General features: G+C 48.1%; 1 protein-coding gene across 1 annotated transcript; it reads right to left on the bottom strand.

Annotated features, from left to right (window-relative positions):
* Positions 1-457: 457 nt before the first annotated feature.
* On the bottom strand, positions 458-23,979 carry LOC149428179 (uncharacterized). The gene is made up of 3 exons (XM_089667624.1): positions 23,685-23,979; positions 13,804-13,930; positions 458-8,158 (listed from the first exon to the last, which is right to left on the bottom strand). The coding sequence occupies exons 1-3, from the start codon at positions 23,697-23,699 to the stop codon at positions 4,500-4,502; spliced, it is 3,801 nt and encodes a 1,266-aa protein (XP_089523750.1). The 5' UTR covers positions 23,700-23,979; the 3' UTR covers positions 458-4,499.
* Between the last annotated feature and the right edge of the window lie 288 nt (positions 23,980-24,267).

Genomic DNA, 24,267 nt, shown 5'->3' with positions numbered 1-24,267 from the left:
TAAAGGTTGAGAGAGGCTGCCTTACGGAGTTTGTGATTAGACTTTATCTTGTTCAGGTTTGTTTCCCAAATGAAGAATTAGAAGTATGCTCTCTGCCTTGATTTCTTGTAACATTTTCACCGATTTCTTCCCAGTGCTGGGAGGTTAGGTTTTGGGAGGTTGGGATACGACAGACATAGGGAGAGGGATGGATTTACGGAGACAAGGACACCTACAGAAGGGGAGCTGGAGGAGTCAAGTCTTGTAGGACTTGTTGGGTGATCACGGAGCCTCCAGAGCTGCTCTGATAATATACAGCAGGAGATGGGGGGAGAATAGTTTTGGAAGTCACACGAGGGGAGGGGCTTAACTTGGTCATTAAATAAACCACACCTACAATCCATCCCTTTTTCCAGTTCCTAGAACATGGATGTGCCTCACAGGTTTATGTCTCAGATGAAGTGAAGAGGCGGATACATCTAATAAATGCAGCTTTTATTGTCAGGGCTGACCAGAGGAATCATTCACCAACTAAGCAGCAAAAACAAATGAAACCCCTTAGGGGGCCACAACCTCCAACACTGACATTTCACTCCCGAAGGTTGGATCATCTACCAGCTATTCCCATCACCCTGGGACTCCAATAGTGAGATCTCTGCATCTGGATTCCAAGCTCCGCCCAACTGCTCCAACTCTTCGAGGAATCTCCCATGTTCCATATATTTTACTCTATAAATAGGGACAGAAGTGTGCCATGAGGCACCGTTGGGCACCACCCAACTGCTCCAACTCTTCGAGGAATCTCCCATGTTCCATATATTTTACTCTATAAATAGGGACAGAAGTGTGCCATGAGGCCCCATTGGGCACCACCCAACTGCTCCAACTCTTCGAGGAATCTCCCATGTTCCATATATTTTACTCTATTAATAGGGACAGAAGTGTGCCATGAGGCCCCATTGGGTACCACCCAACTGCTCCAACTCTTCAAGGAATCTCCCACGTTCCATATATTTTACTCTATAAATAGGGACAGAAGTGTGCCATGAGGCCCCATTGGGCACCACCCAACTGCTCCAACTCTTCAAGGAATCTCCCACGTTCCATATATTTTACTCTATAAATAGGGACAGAAGTGTGCCATGAGGCACCATTGGGCACCAGAACACAGATTGGAACATCTCGCTACTGGAGGACCTAAAATGTAATGGGAAGCAGCAAGTGAATCACCCTTTAGGAGGCCACAACCTCCAACATTGACATTTCATTCCCGAGGGCTGCATCGCCTACCAGGTTTTCCCATCACCCTGGGACTCCAATAGTGAGATCTCTGCACCTAGATTCCCATCTCCGCCCAACTGCTCCAACTCTTCGAGGAATCTCCCATGTTCCATATATTTTACTCTATAAATAGGGACAGCAGTGTGCCATGAGGCACCATTGGGCACCATAACACCAGATGGAACATCTTACTACTGGAGGACCTAAAATGTAATGGGAAGCAGCAAGTGAATAACCCTTTAGGAGGCCACAACCTCCAACATTGACATTTCATTCCAGAGGGCTGGATCGCCTACCAGGTTTTCCCATCACCCTGGGACTCCAATAGTGAGATCTCTGCACCTAGATTCCCATCTCCGCCCACCTGCTCCAACTCTTCGAGGAATCTCCCATGTTCCATATATTTTACTCTATAAATAGGGACAGCAGTGTGCCATGAGGCACCAGAACACCAGATGGAACATCTCACTACTGGAGGACCTAAAATGTAATGGGAAGAGGCAGGTGAATCACCCGTTAGGAGACCACAACCTCCAACACTGACATTTCACTCCCGAGGGCTGGATTGCCTACCAGGTTTTCCCATCACCCCAGGACACCAATAGTGAGATCTCTGCACCTGGATTCCTATCTCCGCCCACCTGCTCCAACTCTTCGAGGAATCTCCCACGTTCCATATATTTTACTCTATAAATAGGGACAGAAGAGTGCCATGAGGCACCAGAACACCGGATGGAAAATCTCACTACTGGAGGACCTAAAATTTAATGGGAAGAGGCAGGTGAATCACCCTTTAGGGGGCCACAACCTTCAACACTGACATTTCAGCCCCGAGGGCTGGCTCGCCTACCAGCTATTCCCATCACCCTGGGACTCCAATAGTGAGATCTCTGTACCTGGGTTCCCAGCTCCGCCCAACTGCTCCAACTCTTCGAGGAATCTCCCATGTTCCATATATTTTACGCTATAAATAGGGACAGCAGTGTGCCATGAGGCACCATTGGGCACCAGAACACCAGATGGAAAACCTCACTACTGGAGGACCTAAAATTTGAAGGGAAGCAGCAGTTGAATCACCCTTTAGGAGGCCACGACCTCCAACACTGACATTTCACTCCCGAAGGATGGATTGATTACCAGCTATTCCCATCACCCTAGGACTCCAATAGTGAGATCTCTGCACCTGGATTCCCAGCTCCGCCCAACTGCTCCAACTCTTCGAGGAATCTCCCATGTTCCAGATATTTTACTCTATAAATAGGGACAGCAGTGTGCCATGAGGCACCATTGGGCACCAGAACACCAGATGGAACATCTCACTACTGGAGGACCTAAAATGTAATGGGAAGCAGCAGGTGAATCACCCGTTAGGAGACCACAACCTCCAACACTGACATTTCACTCCCGAGGACTGGATTGCCTACCAGGTTTTCCCATCACCCCAGGACTCCAATAGTGAAATCTCTGCACCTGGATTCCCAGCTCCGCCCAACTGCTCCAACTCTTCGAGGAATCTCCCACGTTCCATATATTTTACTCTATAAATAGGGACAGAAGAGTGCCATGAGGCAACATTGGGCACCACCCAACTGCTCCAACTCTTCGAGGAATCTCCCACGTTCCATATATTTTACTCTATAAATAGGGACAGCAGTGTGCCATGAGGCACCAGAACACCGGATGGAAAATCTCACTACTGGAGGACCTAAAATTTAATGGGAGAAGCAGGTGAATCACCCTTTAGGAGACCACAACCTCCAACACTGACATTTCACTCCCGAGGGCTGGATTGCCTACCAGGTTTTCCCATCACCCCAGGACTCCAATAGTGAGATCTCTGCACCTGGATTCCCAGCTCCGCCCAACTGCTCCAACTCTTCGAGGAATCTCCCACGTTCCATATATTTTACTCTATAAATAGGGACAGAAGAGTGCCATGAGGCAACATTGGGCACCACCCAACTGCTCCAACTCTTCGAGGAATCTCCCACGTTCCATATATTTTACTCTATAAATAGGGACAGCAGTGTGCCATGAGGCACCAGAACACCGGATGGAAAACCTCACTACTGGAGGACCTAAAATTTGAAGGGAAGCAGCAGTTGAATCACCCTTTAGGAGGCCACGACCTCCAACACTGACATTTCACTCCCGAAGGATGGATTGATTACCAGCTATTCCCATCACCCTAGGACTCCAATAGTGAGATCTCTGCACCTGGATTCCCAGCTCCGCCCAACTGCTCCAACTCTTCGAGGAATCTCCCATGTTCCAGATATTTTACTCTATAAATAGGGACAGCAGTGTGCCATGAGGCACCATTGGGCACCAGAACACCAGATGGAACATCTCACTACTGGAGGACCTAAAATGTAATGGGAAGCAGCAGGTGAATCACCCGTTAGGAGACCACAACCTCCAACACTGACATTTCACTCCCGAGGACTGGATTGCCTACCAGGTTTTCCCATCACCCCAGGACTCCAATAGTGAAATCTCTGCACCTGGATTCCCAGCTCCGCCCAACTGCTCCAACTCTTCGAGGAATCTCCCACGTTCCATATATTTTACTCTATAAATAGGGACAGAAGAGTGCCATGAGGCAACATTGGGCACCACCCAACTGCTCCAACTCTTCGAGGAATCTCCCACGTTCCATATATTTTACTCTATAAATAGGGACAGCAGTGTGCCATGAGGCACCAGAACACCGGATGGAAAACCTCACTACTGGAGGACCTAAAATTTGAAGGGAAGCAGCAGGTGAATCACCCTTTAGGAGGCCACGACCTCCAACACTGACATTTCACTCCCGAAGGATGGATTGATTACCAGCTATTCCCATCACCCTAGGACTCCAATAGTGAGATCTCTGCACCTGGATTCCCAGCTCCGCCCAACTGCTCCAACTCTTCGAGGAATCTCCCATGTTCCAGATATTTTACTCTATAAATAGGGACAGCAGTGTGCCATGAAGCATCATTGGGCACCAGAACACCAGATGGAACATCTCACTACTGGAGGACCTAAAATTTAATAGGAGGCAGCAGGTGAATCAGCCCCGATGAACTATCAATGTTGTGTGGAGCCGCCCTCACCATTTACAGTACAATAATTAGCATTGAGTTTGACGTTATCCCTGAGTGCCTGGAGGAGGATCTCCGGAGGTCTGAGCCAGAGGATTCCCCCCCTCCTCCTGCGAGTCTTTATAATGGCATTTGTAGTGTGGGAGTTGGCGGTCAAGAGCACAGGCCGTATTTCTGGTGTTTGATCAGGCTGGTGCGGTAGCGGAACTCTCTGCTGCAGTCGGAACATTTGTAAGGTTTTTCACCGGTGTGAATCCTCTGGTGAACGACGAGGTTAAACTTCTGACTGAACTGTTTGCTGCACTTGGGGCAACAATAAGGCTTCTCGCCCGTGTGAGTACGCCGGTGGAGGACCAGCTGTGACGTCTTGCTGAAGGCCTTTCCGCACTCCACGCACACGTGCCGCGCCGTGTTGTGCGTGATCTGGTGCTCCAGAAATTTTTCCGCCTTATCGAAGCTTCTCTTACAGTGTTCGCACTTCAACTGCATCTTTTCCACATCCAGTTGTGGGTCCTCGTTACAACCTGAGCTGTTTGCATCACTGTCGTTGGTTTTTGGTCTGTTGGCGTTTTGGTCAATATCATGGACTGGTGGTGCCTGAGGTGGTGGATCTGATAACACAACGTTCAGAGGGTGAAAGGAACATGGAGTATGAGAGGTAGAAGGAGGAGGAAAGGGAGAGGGCACTCGAGAAACCTCATTTTCTTGTTTATTCAGCAGAAATTTGGTTTTCATAGGAGCTTTAAGGGGGGGCATTGGAGTCTTTGTTGAGATGTTCTCACAAGTCAAGGTCTGTGGTGTTGATGTAGAGGTTGGTGGCAAAGGAATGTTATCTTGGGTATTTTCTGAAGGTGGCGATTTCCTAGTTTCATCCTCGGGCGATTCAGAACAGAATAATACACTAGACATTGATAAGCTTTGACAAGTATCTATCAAGCTGATCGATTTCTTTACTCCAGAGGCTGGTGGCACCACTGGTGGTGGAACGACGGGAAAATTCTCAGCAGATCGTTTCCTCGTGCAAAGAGCATGCCTCTGATGACGGAGGAGGCCTGTTCTGTAGCGGAAAGCTTTGTTGCACTCACTGCAGATATAAGGTCGCTCCCCCGTGTGAATACGTTGGTGAACCACCAGGTTAAAACGCTGGCTAAAACTCTTGCCGCATTCGGTACAAGTGTACGGTTTTTCGCCCGTGTGAGTTCTTTTGTGGAGGAGGAGCGTGGACCTCCTATGGAAACTCTTATTACATTCTGGGCACGTGTTCTTAGGTCCCAAGTGGGTCTCCTGGTGCTCCGTAAACTGGCCTAAGTCTGTAAAAGAGCTCCCACATTGGCTGCATTTGAAGAGATTCTCAACGGGTTGCATTGTCTCACCAACTTCCTTCATTTCTGTCCGTTTTGCTTCTTTTGCCGAGTTCACCATCGACTTCCTGGCCATCGCTGATCGTTGAAGTGTTGGAGCTGAGGAAGAATTTTTGGGCATGGAGACCGGAAAATGGGGGAATGATTTATCACAGATAAAGGGTGATGACCGTGAGGGTGACTTGTTACCAGATGAACTACAGCTGGGGGAAGGCAAGACCAATGGTGGCTTATATGAAGGTTTATTACCTACCGGTGAGGAATGAGGTGAAGGCAATTTTGATGAGGTCAGTGGAGAGTGGAGCTTAGCACTGGATGAATGATGAAGGATGGACTGCACTGACGGAGGACATGTGGTCACAGATGGCGAAGAGGGAGAGTTGGCATGATATGAATACTTTGGTGAGCTAAACGATGTTGAACATTTCACGTGAGATCTATGACACTCAGAGGAGGAACGTTTAGCAAGGGATGCATGGTAGACTGAGGAGGAGGAGGATGACGATGAAGGGTTTTTTACAAAGGAAGTTTTATAGTCTGAGGTTGAAGGACTAGAGGAAGCAGATCGAAGAGGTTTGCACGAGGGTAACACACTGTTATTACTCAATGGACAAGACGTAGAAGAAACAGGCTTTGATCCTCTGACGATGGAATGGAAAGATGACGACATCGAATGATACTTTGAATACAACGGGTGATATTTAGGTAGCAATGAAGCTGTGGGAGATTTAAAGCCTTGGCTGAACGAAGGCGACGGGACGGAGGAACATTTGCCGCTTTCTGCTGGATGCATGGCAGGAAACAAGACTGGAGGAAGTTTCAAACTCGACTGGTGATTATTTGTAGAAGATGAAATCAAACGAGGTTTTCCTCCTGGAGGAGGACTAGACTCTGAGGACAAGTTGGGTTGAGTCCCCACCTTTAGAAAAGGATAAGTAGCAGAAGATGTTGTTGAGCCGGACTGACGAATGACCACTGCTTTCGGAGAAGGACCTATTTCTTGGCGTTTATTAGCGGATGGATAATGTCTATAAGTTGGGGCACATGCCAAAGGTTTGCCTCCCGATTTATGACTGATGGAAGTAGTGGATGAAGATGGACCTTGACCGCTTGGTGGAGAAGATGCCACAGACTTAGTACCAGATTGCTCACAGATGGAATTGTTTGATAACGAGGATTGCTTGCCTCCCGATTTATGATTGATGGAAGAAATGGATGAAGATGGAGCTTGACCGCTTGACGATGCCAAAAACCGAGGCTTAGTACCAGATTGCTCACAGATGGAATTGTTTGATAACGTGGATTGCTTGCTTCCTGATTTAAGACCGGTGAGAAGTCTGGATGATGATTTGACTCGAGGAACCAACTGAGAACAGACAGGGGTTGGTGAAGAGATTGGTGGTTTAGGCGACGAGCGTTGCAAGGTGCAACTGTCCGTACCTTGACCACCGGTGGCCTGGGATACAGGATAGGGTTTCGCATTTGAGGTGGAAAATGACGGTGGCCTACTGGGCAAGGTCTTAACTTCTGGCTGAACAACAGTTGGAGGAGGCCGTTGTGAGCTTTTGGACTTTCCTCCAGGACGTGTTCTGTGATTGGCCTTCACACATTTGTCCTCGTGCCTCATAAGAGCTGGCTTGTACCGGAAACTTCTATCGCAGGAGGGACACTTGTAAGGTTTTTCCCCGGAGTGAATCCGCTGGTGAATCACAAGGTTGAACCTCTGGCTGAAGCGTTTGCCGCACTCGGAGCATGCGAAAGGACGTTCTCCAGTGTGAGTCCTTCGGTGAAGCTTCAGGACGGACTTCCTGACGAAACCTTTCCCGCAGTCGGGGCAGGCGAAGCTCTTGTTTTCTTTGTGTGACTTTTTGTGCTCGATGAACAGGTTGACGTCGGTGAATATTTTTGGACAGCTGAAACATTTCAACAGCTGCTTTCCGTTCTCCACCACGTTTCCCAACTGGCCAAAAGTCTTTGCGCCGACGTAATTTTTCGATTCCTTATATTTCACGATGAAGGCTTTGCTACCTGCTATGGCGTCCACTCTTTCTGGGTACATTGGCGGATCTTCGTTGGTAGACAGACCCCATCTTGAAATCGGATGTAGATCCGAGGAGGACCACTTTCTGCGTACACGGAGACTATAGAGCCTCGCCTGGTCCTGTTTGGTTTGTTGGATTGTCGGAATGAATGGCTGATGGTTTGCATTGGGTTTGCATCTCTGGTGGCTTCGTTTGTGGTCAACGAGAAGAGACCAGCTTCCTAGGACCTCTCGGCAATCAGAGCATCGATGGGGTACTTTGTCCAGCACACCGTGGAAGTTCTTGTACATATCGCCCCATTTCTTCGAATGGACCGTGTCCCGCTGAGTCTGTTCTTCCACCTTCCATGCTGAACCTTCTGCATCCTCGGAGATATCTTCGGATTTCATATGGGGCTCCCAGAGGTCTTCTGAAAAACACAAATCAAAATTGAAACCGTTTTAAAAAAGAAAACGTTTCTAAAATTTTATGGGTTCCTAACTAGACGGGTGCGATTTGTTTCGTTACACATCCAAATTCGAGCAAAATGTTTGTTAGTCGGAGGTGACAGAATTTCCGAATCACGAAATTCAACAGATCCAAAATAAATTACAACGAAACGAATCAGACGAATTAGAAAGTGAACTTGAAATGGAAACACAATGCAGTCAATACAATAAGGTATAAAAGGGAAATAAGATCACGATTCCTAGTTAGGCTGCTTTATGGGATAGAATAGAATAAAACAGAATACAATGGAATAGAACATAAAGAAATAGAATAGAATAAAACAGAATAGAATGGAATAGACCGTAAAGAAATAGAATAAGATATAACAGAATAAAATAAAATAAAATATTAGGATAGGACTGAATAGAATAGAGTCAAAAAGAGTAAAACAGAGTAGAATAGAAAATAAAGGAATAAAATGGAATAGAATAGAAAAGAATACACGGCTCAAAAAAATGAAAGTTACACTTTGTAATCTGAGTCCAGCATGAAGTCGATTCTCTCTCCCGGGATATGGATCTGGTCAGGTAAGTCGCAGAGGATCTGGTCAGGTAAGTCGCAGAGGATCTGGTCAGGTAAGTCGCAGAGGGGGTTGTTCATCAGTTTCAGCTGCTTTGGTGTTCATGAAATTACCAACAGGTGCACTAGATGGGCAACAATGAGACGACCCCCAAAACAGGAATGGTTACAGGTGGAGGCCACTGACATTTATTCCCTCCTCATCTTTTCTGACTGTTTTTCACCAGTTCTGCATTTGGCTCGGGTCAGTGTCACTACTGGTAGCATGAGGCCATACCTGGACCCTACAGAGGTTGTACAGGCAGTCCAACTCCTCCAGGATGGCACATCAATACCTGCCATTGCCAGAAGGTGTGCTGTGTCTCCCAGCACAGTCTCAGGAGCATGGAGGAGATTCCAGGAGACAAGAGCATGGAGGAGATTCCAGGAGACAGGAGCATGGAGGAGATTCCAGGAGACAGGAGCACGGAGGAGATTCCAGGAGACGAGAGCACGGAGGAGATTCTGGGAGATGAGAGCACGGAGGAGATTCCAGGAGACGAGAGCACGGAGGAGATTCCGGGAGATGAGAGCATGGAGGAGATTCCAGGAGACAAGAGCACGGAGGAGATTCCAGGAGACGAGAGCACGGAGGAGATTCTGGGAGATGAGAGCACGGAGGAGATTCCAGGAGATGAGAGCATGGAGGAGATTCCAGGAGACAAGAGCATGGAGGAGATTCCAGGGGACGAGAGCATTGAGGAGATTCCAGGAGACGAGAGCACGGAGGAGATTCCAGGAGACGAGAGCACGGAGGAGATTCTGGGAGATGAGAGCACGGAGGAGATTCCAGGATACAAAAGCACGGAGGAGATTCCAGGAGATGGGAACACGGAGGAGATTCCGGGAGACGAGAGCACGGAGGAGATTCCAGGAGACAAGAGCATGGAGGAGATTCCAGGAGACGAAAGCACGGAGGAGGTTCCAGGAGATGAGAGCATGGAGGAGATTCCAGGAGACAAGAGCATGGAGGAGATTCTAGGAGACAAGAGCACGGAGGAGATTCCAGGAGACAAGAGCATGGAGGAGATTCTAAGAGACAAGAGCACGGAGGAGATTCCAGGAGACAAGAGCATGGAGGAGATTCCGGGAGACGAGAGCACGGAGGAGATTCCAGGAGACAAGAGCATGGAGGAGATTCTAGGAGACAAGAGCACGGAGGAGATTCCAGGAGACAAGAGCATGGAGGAGATTCCAGGAGACGAGAGCACGGAGGAGATTCTGGGAGACAAGAGCACGGAGGCGATTCCAGGAGACAAGAGCACGGAGGAGATTCCAGGAGATGGGAGCACGGAAGAGATTCCGGGAGACGAGAGCACAGAGGAGATTCCAGGAGACGAGAGCATGGAGGAGATTCCAGGAGACGAGAGCATGGAGGAGAATCCAGGAGACGAGAGCATGGAGAAGAATCCAGGAGACGAGAGCATGGAGGAGATTCCAGGAGACAGGCAGTTCCTCTAGGAGGGCTGGACAGGGCCATAGAAGGTCCTTAACCCATCAGCAGGACCGGTATCTGCTCCTTTGTACAAGGAGGAACAGGATGAGCCCTGCCAGAGCCCTACAAAATGACCTCCAGCAGGCCACTGTTGTGAATGTCTCTGACCAAACAATCAAAAACAGACTTCATGAGGGTGGCCTGAGGGCCCAACATCCTCTAGTGGCCCTGTGCTCACTGCCCGGCACCATAGAGCTGGATTGGCATTTGCCATTGATCCCCAGAATTGGCAGGTCCACCACTGGCGCCCTGTGCTTTTCACAGAGGAGAGCAGGTTCCCCCTGAGCACATGTGACAGATGTGAAAGGGTCTGGAGAAGCCGTGGAGAACGTTCTGCTGCCTGTAACATGGTTCAGCATGACCGTTGTGGTGGTGGGTCAGTGATGGTCTGGGGAGGCATCTCCATGGAGGGACACAGACCTCTACAGGCTAGACAATGGCCCCCTGACTGCCATTAGGTATGGGGATGAAATCCTTGGACCCGTTGTCAGACCCTACGCTGGTGCAGGGGGTCCTGGGTTCCTCCTGGTGCGGGGGGTCCTGGGTTCCTCCTGGTGTGGTGGGTCCTGTGTTCCTCCTGGTGCGGTGGGTCCTGGTTTCCTCCTGGTGCGGGGGGTCCTGGGTTCCTCCTGGTGCGGGGGGTCCTGGGTTCCTCCTGGTGCAGTGGGTCCTGGGTTCCTCCTGGTGCAGTGGGTCCTGGGTTCCTCCTAGTGCGGGGGGTCCTGGGTTCCTCCTAGTGCGGGGGGCCCTGGGTTCCTCCTAGTGCGGGGGGTCCTGTGTTCCTCCTGGTGTGGTGGGTCCTTGTTTCCTCCTAGTGAGGGGGGTCCTGTGTTCCTCCTGGTGCGGTGGGTCCTGGGTTCCTCCTGGTGTGGTGGGTCCTGGTTTCCTCCTGGTACGGTGGGTCCTGGGTTCCTCCTGGTGCAATGGGTCCTGGGTTCCTCCTGGTGCGGGGGGTCCTGGGTTCCTCCTGGTGCGGGGGGTCCTGGGTTCCTCCTAAGTCGGGGGGTCCTGGGTTCCTCCTAAGTTGGGGGGTCCTGGCTTCCTCCTGGTGCGGTGGGTCCTGGGTTCCTCCTGGTGCGGGGGGTCCTGGGTTCCTCCTAAGTCGGGGGGTCCTGGGTTCCTCCTAAGTTGGGGGGTCCTGGGTTCCTCCTGGTGCAGTGGGTCCTGGATTCCGTCCATATCAGTATAGAGATCCAGCAGAAGATTCCTCCCCATTGGGATCTGATGGGTTGTCAGAGTCTTCCTTTCATTTTTTTGGAGCCGTGTAGAATAGAAAGAAGAGAATAGAATACAATAGAAAATAAACAAATAAAATAAAACAAAATGTGTACCGGAATTAGAATTTAAAAATTAATTTGAAATGGAAACACGTTGCAGCAAATACAGTGAGATATAAAAGTGCAATAAGAGGATGATTCCTACTTAGGCTGTTTTATAGAATAGAATAAGAAATGAATAAAACAGACAGAATAGGATAGAATAGAAAACAAAATAATAGGATAGATTAGAATAGAATACAAACAAAAGCAGAATAGAAAAGAAAGGAATAGAATAGAAAAGAATAACATAAAACAGAATGCTTACCCGTATTAGAATTTGAAACGGAAATATATTGCAATACATACAGTAAGGAAAAAAGTGAAATAAGATGATTGATACTCATACTTAGGCTGCTTAATAGAATAGAAAAGAATAAAAAAGAATAGAACAGGATAGAAAATAAAGGAATAGAATAGAACAGACTAGAATAGAATAGCAAAGAGTAGAATAGAATAGGATAGCACAGAAAACAAAATAACAGGATAGATTAAAATAGAATAGAAACAGAAGCAGAATAGAAAATAATAGGATAAAACAGACTAGAATAGAAAATAAAAGGATATGATAGAATAGAATGGAAAATAAAAGAACAGGATAGGCTAGATTAGAATAAAACAGAAAAGAAAGGAATAGAATAAAAGAGAATGTCTATCCATATTAGAATTTGAACTTAGGCTGCTTTATAGAATAGAATATAAAATAAAGAAATAGAATAAAATAGAATAAAAAAGAATAGAACGGGATAGAAAGAATAGAACAGAACAGAACAGAATAGAAAAGAAAGAATAGAATAGGATAGAATAGAAAACAAAATAACAGGATAGATTAAAATAGAATAGAAACAGAAGCAGAATAGAAAATAATAGGATAAAACAGACTAGAATAGAAAATAAAAGGATATGATAGAATAGAATGGAAAATAAAAGAACAGGATAGGCTAGATTAGAATAAAACAGAAAAGAAAGGAATAGAATAAAAGAGAATGTCTATCCATATTAGAATTTGAACTTAGGCTGCTTTATAGAATAGAATATAAAATAAAGAAATAGAATAAAATAGAATAAAAAAGAATAGAACGGGATAGAAAGAATAGAACAGAACAGAACAGAATAGAAAAGAAAGAATAGAATAGGATAGAATAGAAAACAAAATAACAGGATATATTAGAATAGAGTAGAATGGAATAGAAAAGAAAGGAATTGAAAATAATAGGGTAAAACAGACTAGAATAGAAAATAAAAGGATATGATAAAATAAAAGGGAAAATAAAAAAACAGGATAGGCTAGATTAGAATAAAACAGAACAAAAAAGAAAGGAATAGAATAAAACAGAATGTTTATCCATATTAGACTTTGAAAATGAATTTGAAATGGAATTATATTGCAATACATACAGTAAGGAAAAAAGTGAAATAGGACGATGACTCCTACTTAGGCTGCTTAATAGAATAGAATATAAAATAAAGAAACAGAATATAAAGGAATAGAACAGAATAGAAAAGAAAGGAATAGAATTGGATAGAACAGAATAGAAAAGAAAGGAATAGAACAGAATAGAAAATAAAATTACAGGATAGAACAGAATAGAAAGAAAGAAATAGAATAGAACAGAATAGAAATGAAAGGAATAGAATAGAACAGAGTAGAAAAGAGGAATAGAACAGACTAAAATAAAAGAATAGGATATAACAGAACAAAAAAAGAAAGGAATAGAATAGAACAGAAAATAAAATAGGATAGAACAGAATAGAAAAGAAAGGAATAGAATAGAACAGAAAAGAAAGGAATAGAATAGAACAGAATAGAAAAGAAAGGAATAGAAACAAATAGAATAACATAAAACAGAATGTTTATCTGAATTAGAATTTGAAATGGAAACACGTTGCAATAAATACAGAAAGAAATAAAAGTGAAATAAGAGGATTCCTACTTAGGCTGTTTTATAGAATAGAATAGAAAATAATAGAATAAATAAGAGAATAGAATAGTAAAGAATAGAATAGGAAAAAAAGCCCACATATATCTTTCTCCCAACAATCAAATTTCGAATCCTCCCAACGTAACGGGGAAAGGAGATTATCTGAAAGGATAGGAAGATGTCCGGTGTGTGGATCTCTATTCCTACCCCCGCCCTCCCATCCTCCATGAAGGAGACCGGCGCGGCCCACGTGGCGGGAGGAGTTCCTGCTTACCCAACAGCAGCGCAGAGTCCAGGTTCTCCTGCATCACCTCCTTGTAGAGGACCTTCTGCCAGTCCTGTAGAAGACTCCACTCCTCCTCGGTGAGATGGACCGACACCTCCTCGAAGGACGCGGGGATCTGGAAGACAAGACCAACAACGATCGGTGAGCGCCGGCGGCACTCAGGACTCGTAGTTCAGGAGACTTCAATGTGAAATATTTCGGGGGGGAAATTCGGGGATCTCCTGACACCAAGCCAAGGTCAGGTAGACCAAGAAAGATGGCCACCACGACGGCCAGAAGAATTGTTGGGGATACAAAGAAAAAAGAACACCCCCCCCCACAGATGACCTCAGGAGGAATCCAGGCTGCTCTGGAGGTTGTTTCGAGGAACGCAATACGACGAACAAAAATGAGCTGCGTGATGGAGTTGCCAGAAGAAGCCTTTACTGCGCCGATGCCACAAAGAAGCCCCGGGTACAATATGGCCGACCACACCTTGACACGCCTCACAGCTTCCAACACTCTGCAATTTGGAGCGATGGGACCAAAATAGAACTTTATGGTCACAGCCATAGGTTGGAGAGGGGTCAACAAGGCCTTTAGGGACAAGAATACCACCCTCACTGTGAAGCATGGTGGTGGCTCACTGATGCTTTTGGGGGGGGGGGGGTGAGCTCTAAAGCAATCTTGTGAAAATGAATGGCAAGATGAATGCAGATTGTTATCAGAGAATCCTGGCAGACAATTTGCGTTCTTCTGTGCATGGGACGCTCTTGGACCTTCCAACAGGACAATGACCCGAAGCACAAGGTCAAGCTGGCCTTCAAGCAGAAAAAGGTGAAGGATCTGGAGAGGCCATCACTGTCTCCTGACCTTCATATCACCGAGCCGCTCTGGGGAGACCTCTATAGTCTGGTTCATGAAAGGCCACCAAAGACTGGCAGACAATTTGCGTTCTTCTGCAGCAAAGCTACGCGTGGGACGCTCTTGGACTTTCCAGCACGGCAAGGACCTTAAGCAGAAAGACAAGCTGGCCCTCAAGCAGAAAAAGGTGAAGGTTCTGGAGTGACCATCACAGTCTCCTGACCTTAATATCATCAAGCCGCTCTGGGGAGGTCACCAACATTCGGGTCATGCAGGATGACCAAAGACTTTGCACATGCGAAGTCTTTGGTTGTTTTGGTCCTGGAGGTAATAGTGTTCTTCTGAGTGAAAGGTGAGCATGGGACGCTCTTGGACTTTCCAGCAATGACCCGAAGCACAAGGTCAAGCTGGCCCTCAAGCAGAAAAAGGTGAAGGTTCTGGAGTGACCATCACAGTCTCCTGACCTAAATATCACCGAGAAGCTCTGGGGAGACCTCTATAGTCTGGTTCATGCAAGGCCACCAAAGACTGGCAGACAATTCACGTTCTTCTGCGCATGGGACGGTCTTCGACTTTCCAGCACGGCAATGACCACAAGCACAAGGCCAAGCTGGCCCTCAAGCAGAAAAAGGTGAAGGTTTCTGGAGTGACCATCACAGTCTCCTGACCTAAATATCACCGAGAAGCTCTGGGGAGACCTCTATAGTCTGGTCCATGCAAGACCACCAAAGACTGGCAGACAATTTGCGTCCTTCTGCAGGAAAGCTACGTATGGGACACTCTTGGACTTTCCAGCATTACAATGACCCTAAGCAGAGGGCCAAGTTGGCCCTCCAGCAGAAAAAGGTGAAGGTTCTGGAGAGGCCATCACGGTCTCCTGACCTTAATATCATTGAGCAGCTCTGGGGAGGTCACCAATTTTCGGGTCTTGCAGGACGACCAAAGGCTTTGCACATTAGAAGTCTTTGATTGCTTTGGTCCTGGAGGAAATCTGTTCTGCGTGGAAGGTGAGCAAAGGACAATCTTGGACTTTCCAGTAGGACAATGTCCCTAAGCACAAGACCAAGTTGGCCCTCCTGTGGTTACAGCAGAAAAAAGTGAAGTTTCTGGAGTGACCATCACAGTCTTCTGGCCTTCATATCATCGAGCCACTCTGGGGAGATTTCAAATGTGTGGTTCCCGGAAGACCACCAAAGGCTTTGCTCATGCAAAGTCGTTTGGTCGTTTTGGTCCTGGCATTTTGTGTTCTGCAGGAAAGCTGCTCATGGGACGATCGTGGACTCTCACAGCAGGACAATGTCCCTAAGCACAAGGCCAAGTTGACCCTCCAGTGGTTGCAGCAGAAAAAGGTGAAGGTTCTGGTGGATATCTCCAATGTGCGGTTCATGCAATACCACCAAAGGCTTTGCTCATGCAAAGTCGTTGGGTGTTTTGGTCCTGGAGGCAATTTGGGTTCTGCAGAAAAGCTGCTCATGGGACGCTCTTGGACTCTCCAGCAGGACAATGACCCCAAGCACAAGGCCAAGTTGACCCTGGAGTGGTTACATCAGATATGGGTGAAGGTTGTGGAGTGACCATCACAGTCTTCTTTCATATCTTTGAGCCGCTCTGGGGAGATCTCAAATATGCAGTTCATGGAAGACCACCAAAGACTTTGCTCATGCAAAGTTGTTGGTCGTTTTGGTCCTGGCATTTTGTGTTCTGCAGGAAAGCTGCTCATGGGACGCTCTTGGACTTTCCAGCAGGACAATGATGGCCAAGATGATGGCCAAGATGACCCTCCAGTGGTTACAGCAGAAAAAGGTGAAGGTTCTGAAGTGACCATCACAGTCTTCTGACATTCATATCATCGAGCCGCTCTGGGGAGATCTCTGAAGTTCGGGTCATGCAGAACGACCAAAGACTTTGCACATGCGAAGTCTTTGGTTGTTTTGGTCCTGGAAGCAATTTGCATTCTTCTGCAGGAAAGCTGCTCATGGGACTTTCTTGGACTTTCCAGCATTACAATGTCCCTCAGCACAAGACCAAGTTGACCCTCCAGTGGTTACAGGAGAAAAAGGTGAAGGTTCTGGAGTGACCATCACAGTCCTCTGACCGTAAAATCATATAGCTGCTCTGGGGAGATCTCCAACGTTCGGGTCATGCAGGACAACCTAAGACTTTGCACATGTGAAGTCTTTGGTCATTTTGGTCCTGAAGGAAAGCTGCTCATGGAACGATCTAGGTCTTTCCAGCATTACAATGTCCCTAAGCACAAGGCCAAGATGATCCTCCGGTGGTTACAGGAGAAAAAGGTGAAGGTTCTGGAGTGACCATCACAGTCTTCTGGCCTTCATATCATCAAGCCGCTCTGGGGAGATCTCAAATGTGCTGTCCATGGAAGACCACCAAAGGCTTTGCACATGCGAAGTCTTTGGTCATTTTGGTCCTGGAGGAAAGCTGCTCATGGGAAGATCTAGGACTTTCCAGCATTACAATGTGCCTAAGCACAAGGCCAAGTTTGCCCTCCAGTGGTTACAGCAGAAAAAGGTGAAGGTTCTGGAGTGACCATCACAGTCCTCTGACCGTCAAATCATATAGCTGCTCTGGGGAGATCTCCAACGTTTGGGTCATGCAGGACAATTAAAGACTTTGCACGTGCGAAGTCTTTGGTCATTTTGGTCCTGAAGGAAAGCTGCTCATGGGACGATCTTGGACTTTCCATCAGGACAATGTCCCTAAGCACAAGACCAAGTTGACCCTCCAGTGGTTACAGCAGAAAAAAGTGAAGTTTCTGGAGTGACCATCACAGTCTTCTGGCCTTCATATCATTGAGCCACTCTGGGGAGATCTTAAATGTGCTGTTTATGGAAGCCCACCAAAGGCTTTGCTCATGAAAGTCATTGGGTGTTTTGGTCCTGAAGGAAAGCTGCTCATGGGACGATCTTGGGCTCTCACAGCAGGACAATGTCCCTAAGCACAAGGCCAAGTTGGCCCTCCAGTGGTTATAGCAGAAAAAGGTGAAGGTTCTGTAGTGACCATCGTTCTCCTGACCTTCATATCATCGAGCTTCTCTGGGGAGATCTCCAATGTTCGGGTCATGCAGGACAACCTAAGACTTTCCACATGTGAAGTCTTTGGTTGTTGTGGTCCTGGAGGAAAGCTGCTCATGGGACGATCTAGGTCTTTCCAGCATTACAATGTCCCTAAGCACAAGGCCAAGATGATCCTCCGGTGGTTACAGGAGAAAAAGGTGAAGGTTCTGGAGTGACCATCACAGTCTTCTGACCGTCAAATCATATAGCTGCTCTGGGGAGATCTCCAACGTTCGGGTCATGCAGGACAATTAAAGACTTTGCACGTGCGAAGTCTTTGGTCATTTTGGTCCTGAAGGAAAGCTGCTCATGGGACGATCTTGGACTTTCCATCAGGACAATGTCCCTAAGCACAAGACCAAGTTGACCCTCCAGTGGTTACAGCAGAAAAAAAGTGAAGTTTCTGGAGTGACCATCACAGTCTTCTGGCCTTCATATCATTGAGCCACTCTGGGGAGATCTTAAATGTGCTGTTTATGGAAGCCCACCAAAGGCTTTGCTCATGAAAGTCATTGGGTGTTTTGGTCCTGAAGGAAAGCTGCTCATGGGACGATCTTGGGCTCTCACAGCAGGACAATGTCCCTAAGCACAAGGCCAAGTTGGCCCTCCAGTGGTTATAGCAGAAAAAGGTGAAGGTTCTGTAGTGACCATCGTTCTCCTGACCTTCATATCATCGAGCTTCTCTGGGGAGATCTCCAATGTTCGGGTCATGCAGGACAACCTAAGACTTTCCACATGTGAAGTCTTTGGTTGTTGTGGTCCTGGAGGAAAGCTGCTCATGGGACGATCTAGGTCTTTCCAGCATTACAATGTCCCTAAGCACAAGGCCAAGATGATCCTCCGGTGGTTACAGGAGAAAAAGGTGAAGGTTCTGGAGTGACCATCACAGTCCTCTGAACATCAAATCATATAGCTGCTCTGGGGAGATCTCCAACGTTCGGGTCATGCAGGACAACCAACGACTTTGCATGTGCAAAGTCTTTGGTAATTTTGGTCCTGAAGGAAAGCTGCTCATGGGACGATCTTGGTCTTTCCAGCATTACAATGTCCCTAAGCACAAGGCCAAGATGATCCTCCGGTGGTTACAGGAGAAAAAGGTGAAGGTTCTGGAGTGACCATCACAGTCTTCTGGCCTTCATATCATCGAGCCGCTCTGGGGAGATCTTAAATGTGCTTTCCATGGAAGACCACCAAAGGCTTTGCACATGCGAAGTCTTTGGTCGTTTTGGTCCTGGAGGAAAGCTGCTCATGGGAAGATCTAGGACTTTCCAGCATTACAATGTGCCTAAGAACAAGGCCAAGCTGGCCCTCCAGTGGTTGCAGCAGAAAAATGTGAAGGTTCTGAAGTGACCATCACAGTCTTCTGACGTTCATATCATCGAGCCACTCTGGGGAGATCTCCGAAGTTCGGGTCATGCAGGACGACCAAAGATTTTGCACATGCGAAGTCTTTGGTTGTTTTGGTCCTGTAGGCAGTTTGCATTCTTCTGCAGGAAAGCTGCTCATGGGACGATCTAGGACTTTCCAGCATTACAATGTCCCTAAGCACAAGACCAAGTTGACCCTCCAGTGGTTACAGGAGAAAAAGGTGAAGTTTCTGGAGTGACCATCACAGTCTTCTGACCTTCATATCATCGAGCCGCTCTGGGGAGATCTTAAATGTGCTGTTCATGGAAGCCCACCAAAGGCTTTGCTCATGCGAAGTCATTGGGTGTTTTGGTCCTGAAGAAAGCTGCTCATGGGACGATCTTGGACTCTCACAGCAGAACAATGTCCCTCAGCACAAGGCCAAGTTTGCCCTCCAGTCGTTACAGCAGAAAAAGGTGAAGGTTCTGGAGTGACCATCACAGTCTTCTGACCGTCAAATCATATAGCTGCTCTGGGGAGATCTCCAACGTTCGGGTCATGCAGGACAATTAAAGACTTTGCACGTGCGAAGTCTTTGGTCATTTTGGTCCTCAAGGAAAGCTGCTCATGGAACGATCTAGGTCTTTCCAGCATTACAATGTCCCTAAGCACAAGACCAAGTTGACCCTCCAGTGGTTACAGCAGAAAAAAGTGAAGTTTCTGGAGTGACCATCACAGTCTTCTGGCCTTCATATCATTGAGCCACTCTGGGGAGATCTTAAATGTGCTGTTTATGGAAGCCCACCAAAGGCTTTGCTCATGAAAGTCATTGGGTGTTTTGGTCCTGAAGGAAAGCTGCTCATGGGACGATCTTGGGCTCTCACAGCAGGACAATGTCCCTAAGCACAAGGCCAAGTTGGCCCTCCAGTGGTTATAGCAGAAAAAGGTGAAGGTTCTGTAGTGACCATCGTTCTCCTGACCTTCATATCATCGAGCTTCTCTGGGGAGATCTCCAATGTTCGGGTCATGCAGGACAACCTAAGACTTTCCACATGTGAAGTCTTTGGTTGTTGTGGTCCTGGAGGAAAGCTGCTCATGGGACGATCTAGGTCTTTCCAGCATTACAATGTCCCTAAGCACAAGGCCAAGATGATCCTCCGGTGGTTACAGGAGAAAAAGGTGAAGGTTCTGGAGTGACCATCACAGTCCTCTGAACATCAAATCATATAGCTGCTCTGGGGAGATCTCCAACGTTCGGGTCATGCAGGACAACCAACGACTTTGCACGTGCAAAGTCTTTGGTAATTTTGGTCCTGAAGGAAAGCTGCTCATGGGACGATCTTGGTCTTTCCAGCATTACAATGTCCCTAAGCACAAGGCCAAGATGATCCTCCGGTGGTTACAGGAGAAAAAGGTGAAGGTTCTGGAGTGACCATCACAGTCTTCTGGCCTTCATATCATCGAGCCGCTCTGGGGAGATCTCAAATGTGCTGTCCATGGAAGACCACCAAAGGCTTTGCACATGCGAAGTCTTTGGTCATTTTGGTCCTGGAGGAAAGCTGCTCATGGGAAGATCTAGGACTTTCCAGCATTACAATGTGCCTAAGCACAAGGCCAAGTTTGCCCTCCAGTGGTTACAGCAGAAAAAGGTGAAGGTTCTGGAGTGACCATCACAGTCCTCTGACCGTCAAATCATATAGCTGCTCTGGGGAGATCTCCAACGTTCGGGTCATGCAGGACAATTAAAGACTTTGCACGTGCGAAGTCTTTGGTCATTTTGGTCCTGAAGGAAAGCTGCTCATGGGACGATCTTGGACTTTCCATCAGGACAATGTCCCTAAGCACAAGACCAAGTTGACCCTCCAGTGGTTACAGCAGAAAAAAGTGAAGTTTCTGGAGTGACCATCACAGTCTTCTGGCCTTCATATCATTGAGCCACTCTGGGGAGATCTTAAATGTGCTGTTTATGGAAGCCCACCAAAGGCTTTGCTCATGAAAGTCATTGGGTGTTTTGGTCCTGAAGGAAAGCTGCTCATGGGACGATCTTGGGCTCTCACAGCAGGACAATGTCCCTAAGCACAAGGCCAAGTTGGCCCTCCAGTGGTTATAGCAGAAAAAGGTGAAGGTTCTGTAGTGACCATCGTTCTCCTGACCTTCATATCATCGAGCTTCTCTGGGGAGATCTCCAATGTTCGGGTCATGCAGGACAACCTAAGACTTTCCACATGTGAAGTCTTTGGTTGTTGTGGTCCTGGAGGAAAGCTGCTCATGGGACGATCTAGGTCTTTCCAGCATTACAATGTCCCTAAGCACAAGGCCAAGATGATCCTCCGGTGGTTACAGGAGAAAAAGGTGAAGGTTCTGGAGTGACCATCACAGTCCTCTGAACATCAAATCATATAGCTGCTCTGGGGAGATCTCCAACGTTCGGGTCATGCAGGACAACCAACGACTTTGCACGTGCAAAGTCTTTGGTAATTTTGGTCCTGAAGGAAAGCTGCTCATGGGACAATCTTGGTCTTTCCAGCATTACAATGTCCCTAAGCACAAGGCCAAGATGATCCTCCGGTGGTTACAGGAGAAAAAGGTGAAGGTTCTGGAGTGACCATCACAGTCTTCTGGCCTTCATATCATCGAGCCGCTCTGGGGAGATCTTAAATGTGCTTTCCATGGAAGACCACCAAAGGCTTTGCACATGCGAAGTCTTTGGTCATTTTGGTCCTGGAGGAAAGCTGCTCATGGGAAGATCTAGGACTTTCTAGCATTACAATGTGCCTAAGAACAAGGCCAAGCTGGCCCTCCAGTGGTTGCAGCAGAAAAATGTGAAGGTTCTGAAGTGACCATCACAGTCTTCTGACGTTCATATCATCGAGCCACTCTGGGGAGATCTCCGAAGTTCGGGTCATGCAGGACGACCAAAGATTTTGCACATGCGAAGTCTTTGGTTGTTTTGGTCCTGTAGGCAGTTTGCATTCTTCTGCAGGAAAGCTGCTCATGGAACGATCTAGGACTTTCCAGCATTACAATGTCCCTAAGCACAAGACCAAGTTGACCCTCCAGTGGTTACAGGAGAAAAAGGTGAAGTTTCTGGAGTGACCATCACAGTCTTCTGACCTTCATATCATCGAGCCACTCTGGGGAGATCTTAAATGTGCTGTTCATGGAAGCCCACCAAAGGCTTTGCACATGCGAAGTCATTGGGTGTTTTGGTCCTGAAGAAAGCTGCTCATGGGACGATCTTGGACTCTCACTGCAGAACAATGTCCCTAAGCACAAGGCCAAGTTTGCCCTCCAGTGGTTACAGCAGAAAAAGGTGAAGGTTCTGGAGTGACCATCACAGTCCTCTGACCGTCAAATCATATAGCTGCTCTGGGGAGATCTCCAACGTTCGGGTCATGCAGGACAATTAAAGACTTTGCACGTGCAAAGTCTTTGGTCATTTTGGTGCTGAAGGAAAGCTGCTCATGGGACGATCTTGGACTTTCCAGTATTACAATGTCCCTAAGCACAAGACCAAGCTGGCCCTCCAGTGGTTGCAGCAGAAAAATGTGAAGGTTCTGGAGTGGCCATCACAGTCTTCTGACCTTCATATCATCGAGTCCCTCTGGGGAGATCTCCAATGTTCGGGTCATGCAGGACAACCAAAGACTTTGCACATGTGAAGTCTTTGGTCGTTGTGGTCCTGGATGAAAGCTGCTCATGGGACGATCATGGACTTTCCAGCATGGCAATGACCCTAAGCAGAAAGCCAAGCTGGCCTTCAGGCAGAAAAAGGTGAAGGTTCTGGAGTGGCCATCACAGTCTCCTGGCCTTCATATCATTGAGGGAGATCTCAAATGTGCTGTTCATGGAAGACCACCAAAGGCTTTGCACATGCAAAGTCTTTGGTTGTTTTGGTCCTGAAGGAAAGCTGCCCATGGGACGCTCTTGGACCTTCCAGCACAACAATGACCCCGAGCACAAGGCCAAGCTGACCCTCCAGTGGTTGCAGCAGAAAAAGGTGAAGGTTCTGGAGTGACCATCACAGTCTCCTGACCTTTATATCATCGAGCCGCTCTGGGGAGATCTCCAACATTCGGGTCATGGAAGACCACCAAGGACTTTGCATGACCTGGAGGCATTTTTCCGAGACGAATGGGCGGCTCTACCACCTGCAGGAATTCGGGGGCCCCATAGACAACCATTACAGAAGACGGCACGCTGTCATTGGTGCTGAAGGGCCCGACACGCAGGACTCAGGGGGTCCAGACTTGGATGTTCTGTTTTACGATTGGCCCGTTCTGGTGTCACCTCCAGTTCCAGAACAGGAATCCGGCAGGAAATGGGTTCTGACCCGGCATCCTCCCGGAATGTCCCCGGCTCTCCAGGGGGGGCAGACTTTTCAGGACACCCAGCGGTGCTGCTTCTCCCTCCCCCAGTCGGAGCTCTGCTGCGCTCCCAGCCTAGGCACGCCCTCCACACGCAGCCAACACTAGCAGTAGCGGTGTACACAGATTTTGTGGAACTACAACTCCCAGCCTGCGTAGTGCGTTCCCCTCCCCCCTCCCTCCCCCAGGATCTGCTCCTATTGGTCGCCCCATCTCATGACCCCGAGACACTACTCACCCAGACGGCGGCCATGGCGGCGGTGCCCCGGTCACACTCAGAGGGTACTTTGTACCCCGGGGCAGGGCTGCAGGTCACCGGGGGGAGGGGGGATCAGGGGATCCAGGGAGAGGCAGGTGACAGGAGGCTGCAGGGGGGAGGCATTGGAGTGTCAGCTCTTGGGCTCCAGGGTGAGCAGGGAGGGGGATGGGACATGCAGGCGGCGGAGGCTCTGTCACCCCCTCTCCTCCCCCAGCAGGAGGCACTGCGAGGGTTAAACACTCAGCCTGGTCCCAGCTCAGGAGCCTCCTCCCATCATGCACTGCCAGCCCCCAGCCAATCACAGAGGAGACTACGACTCCCAGAATCCCATGGGGCCCCTCCCCCTCCACCACCCACCACCAGCCTATCACAGAGCTCAGCCATCCTTATATATAATGTAGAGGGAGCCAGTGCGGGGACAATACAGAGCCAGTGCGGGGACAGGGGAGACGCAGAGCCAGTGCGGGGACAATACAGAGCCAGTGCGGGGACAGGGGAGACGCAGAGCCAGTGCGGGGACAGGGGGGACGCAGAGCCAGTGTGGGGACGCAGAGCCAGTGCG

Source organism: Staurois parvus, unplaced genomic scaffold, assembly GCF_062004578.1.
Source record: "Staurois parvus isolate SC_StPar_1 unplaced genomic scaffold, SC_StPar_1.0 ptg003432l, whole genome shotgun sequence".
NCBI lineage: Eukaryota > Metazoa > Chordata > Amphibia > Anura > Ranidae > Staurois > Staurois parvus.
Note: the sequence above shows the minus strand (reverse complement) of the source record. Positions and strands in the feature narration are given on the sequence as shown.

What these genes read in the sequence shown, in the direction of transcription:
- LOC149428179 (XM_089667624.1), bottom strand. An exon ending in GGACTCTGCGCTGCTGTTGG is followed by an intron (nt 8,159 to 13,803) that starts GTAAGCAGGAAC and finishes TGTGTTTTTCAG; the next exon opens with AAGACCTCTGGGAGCCCCAT.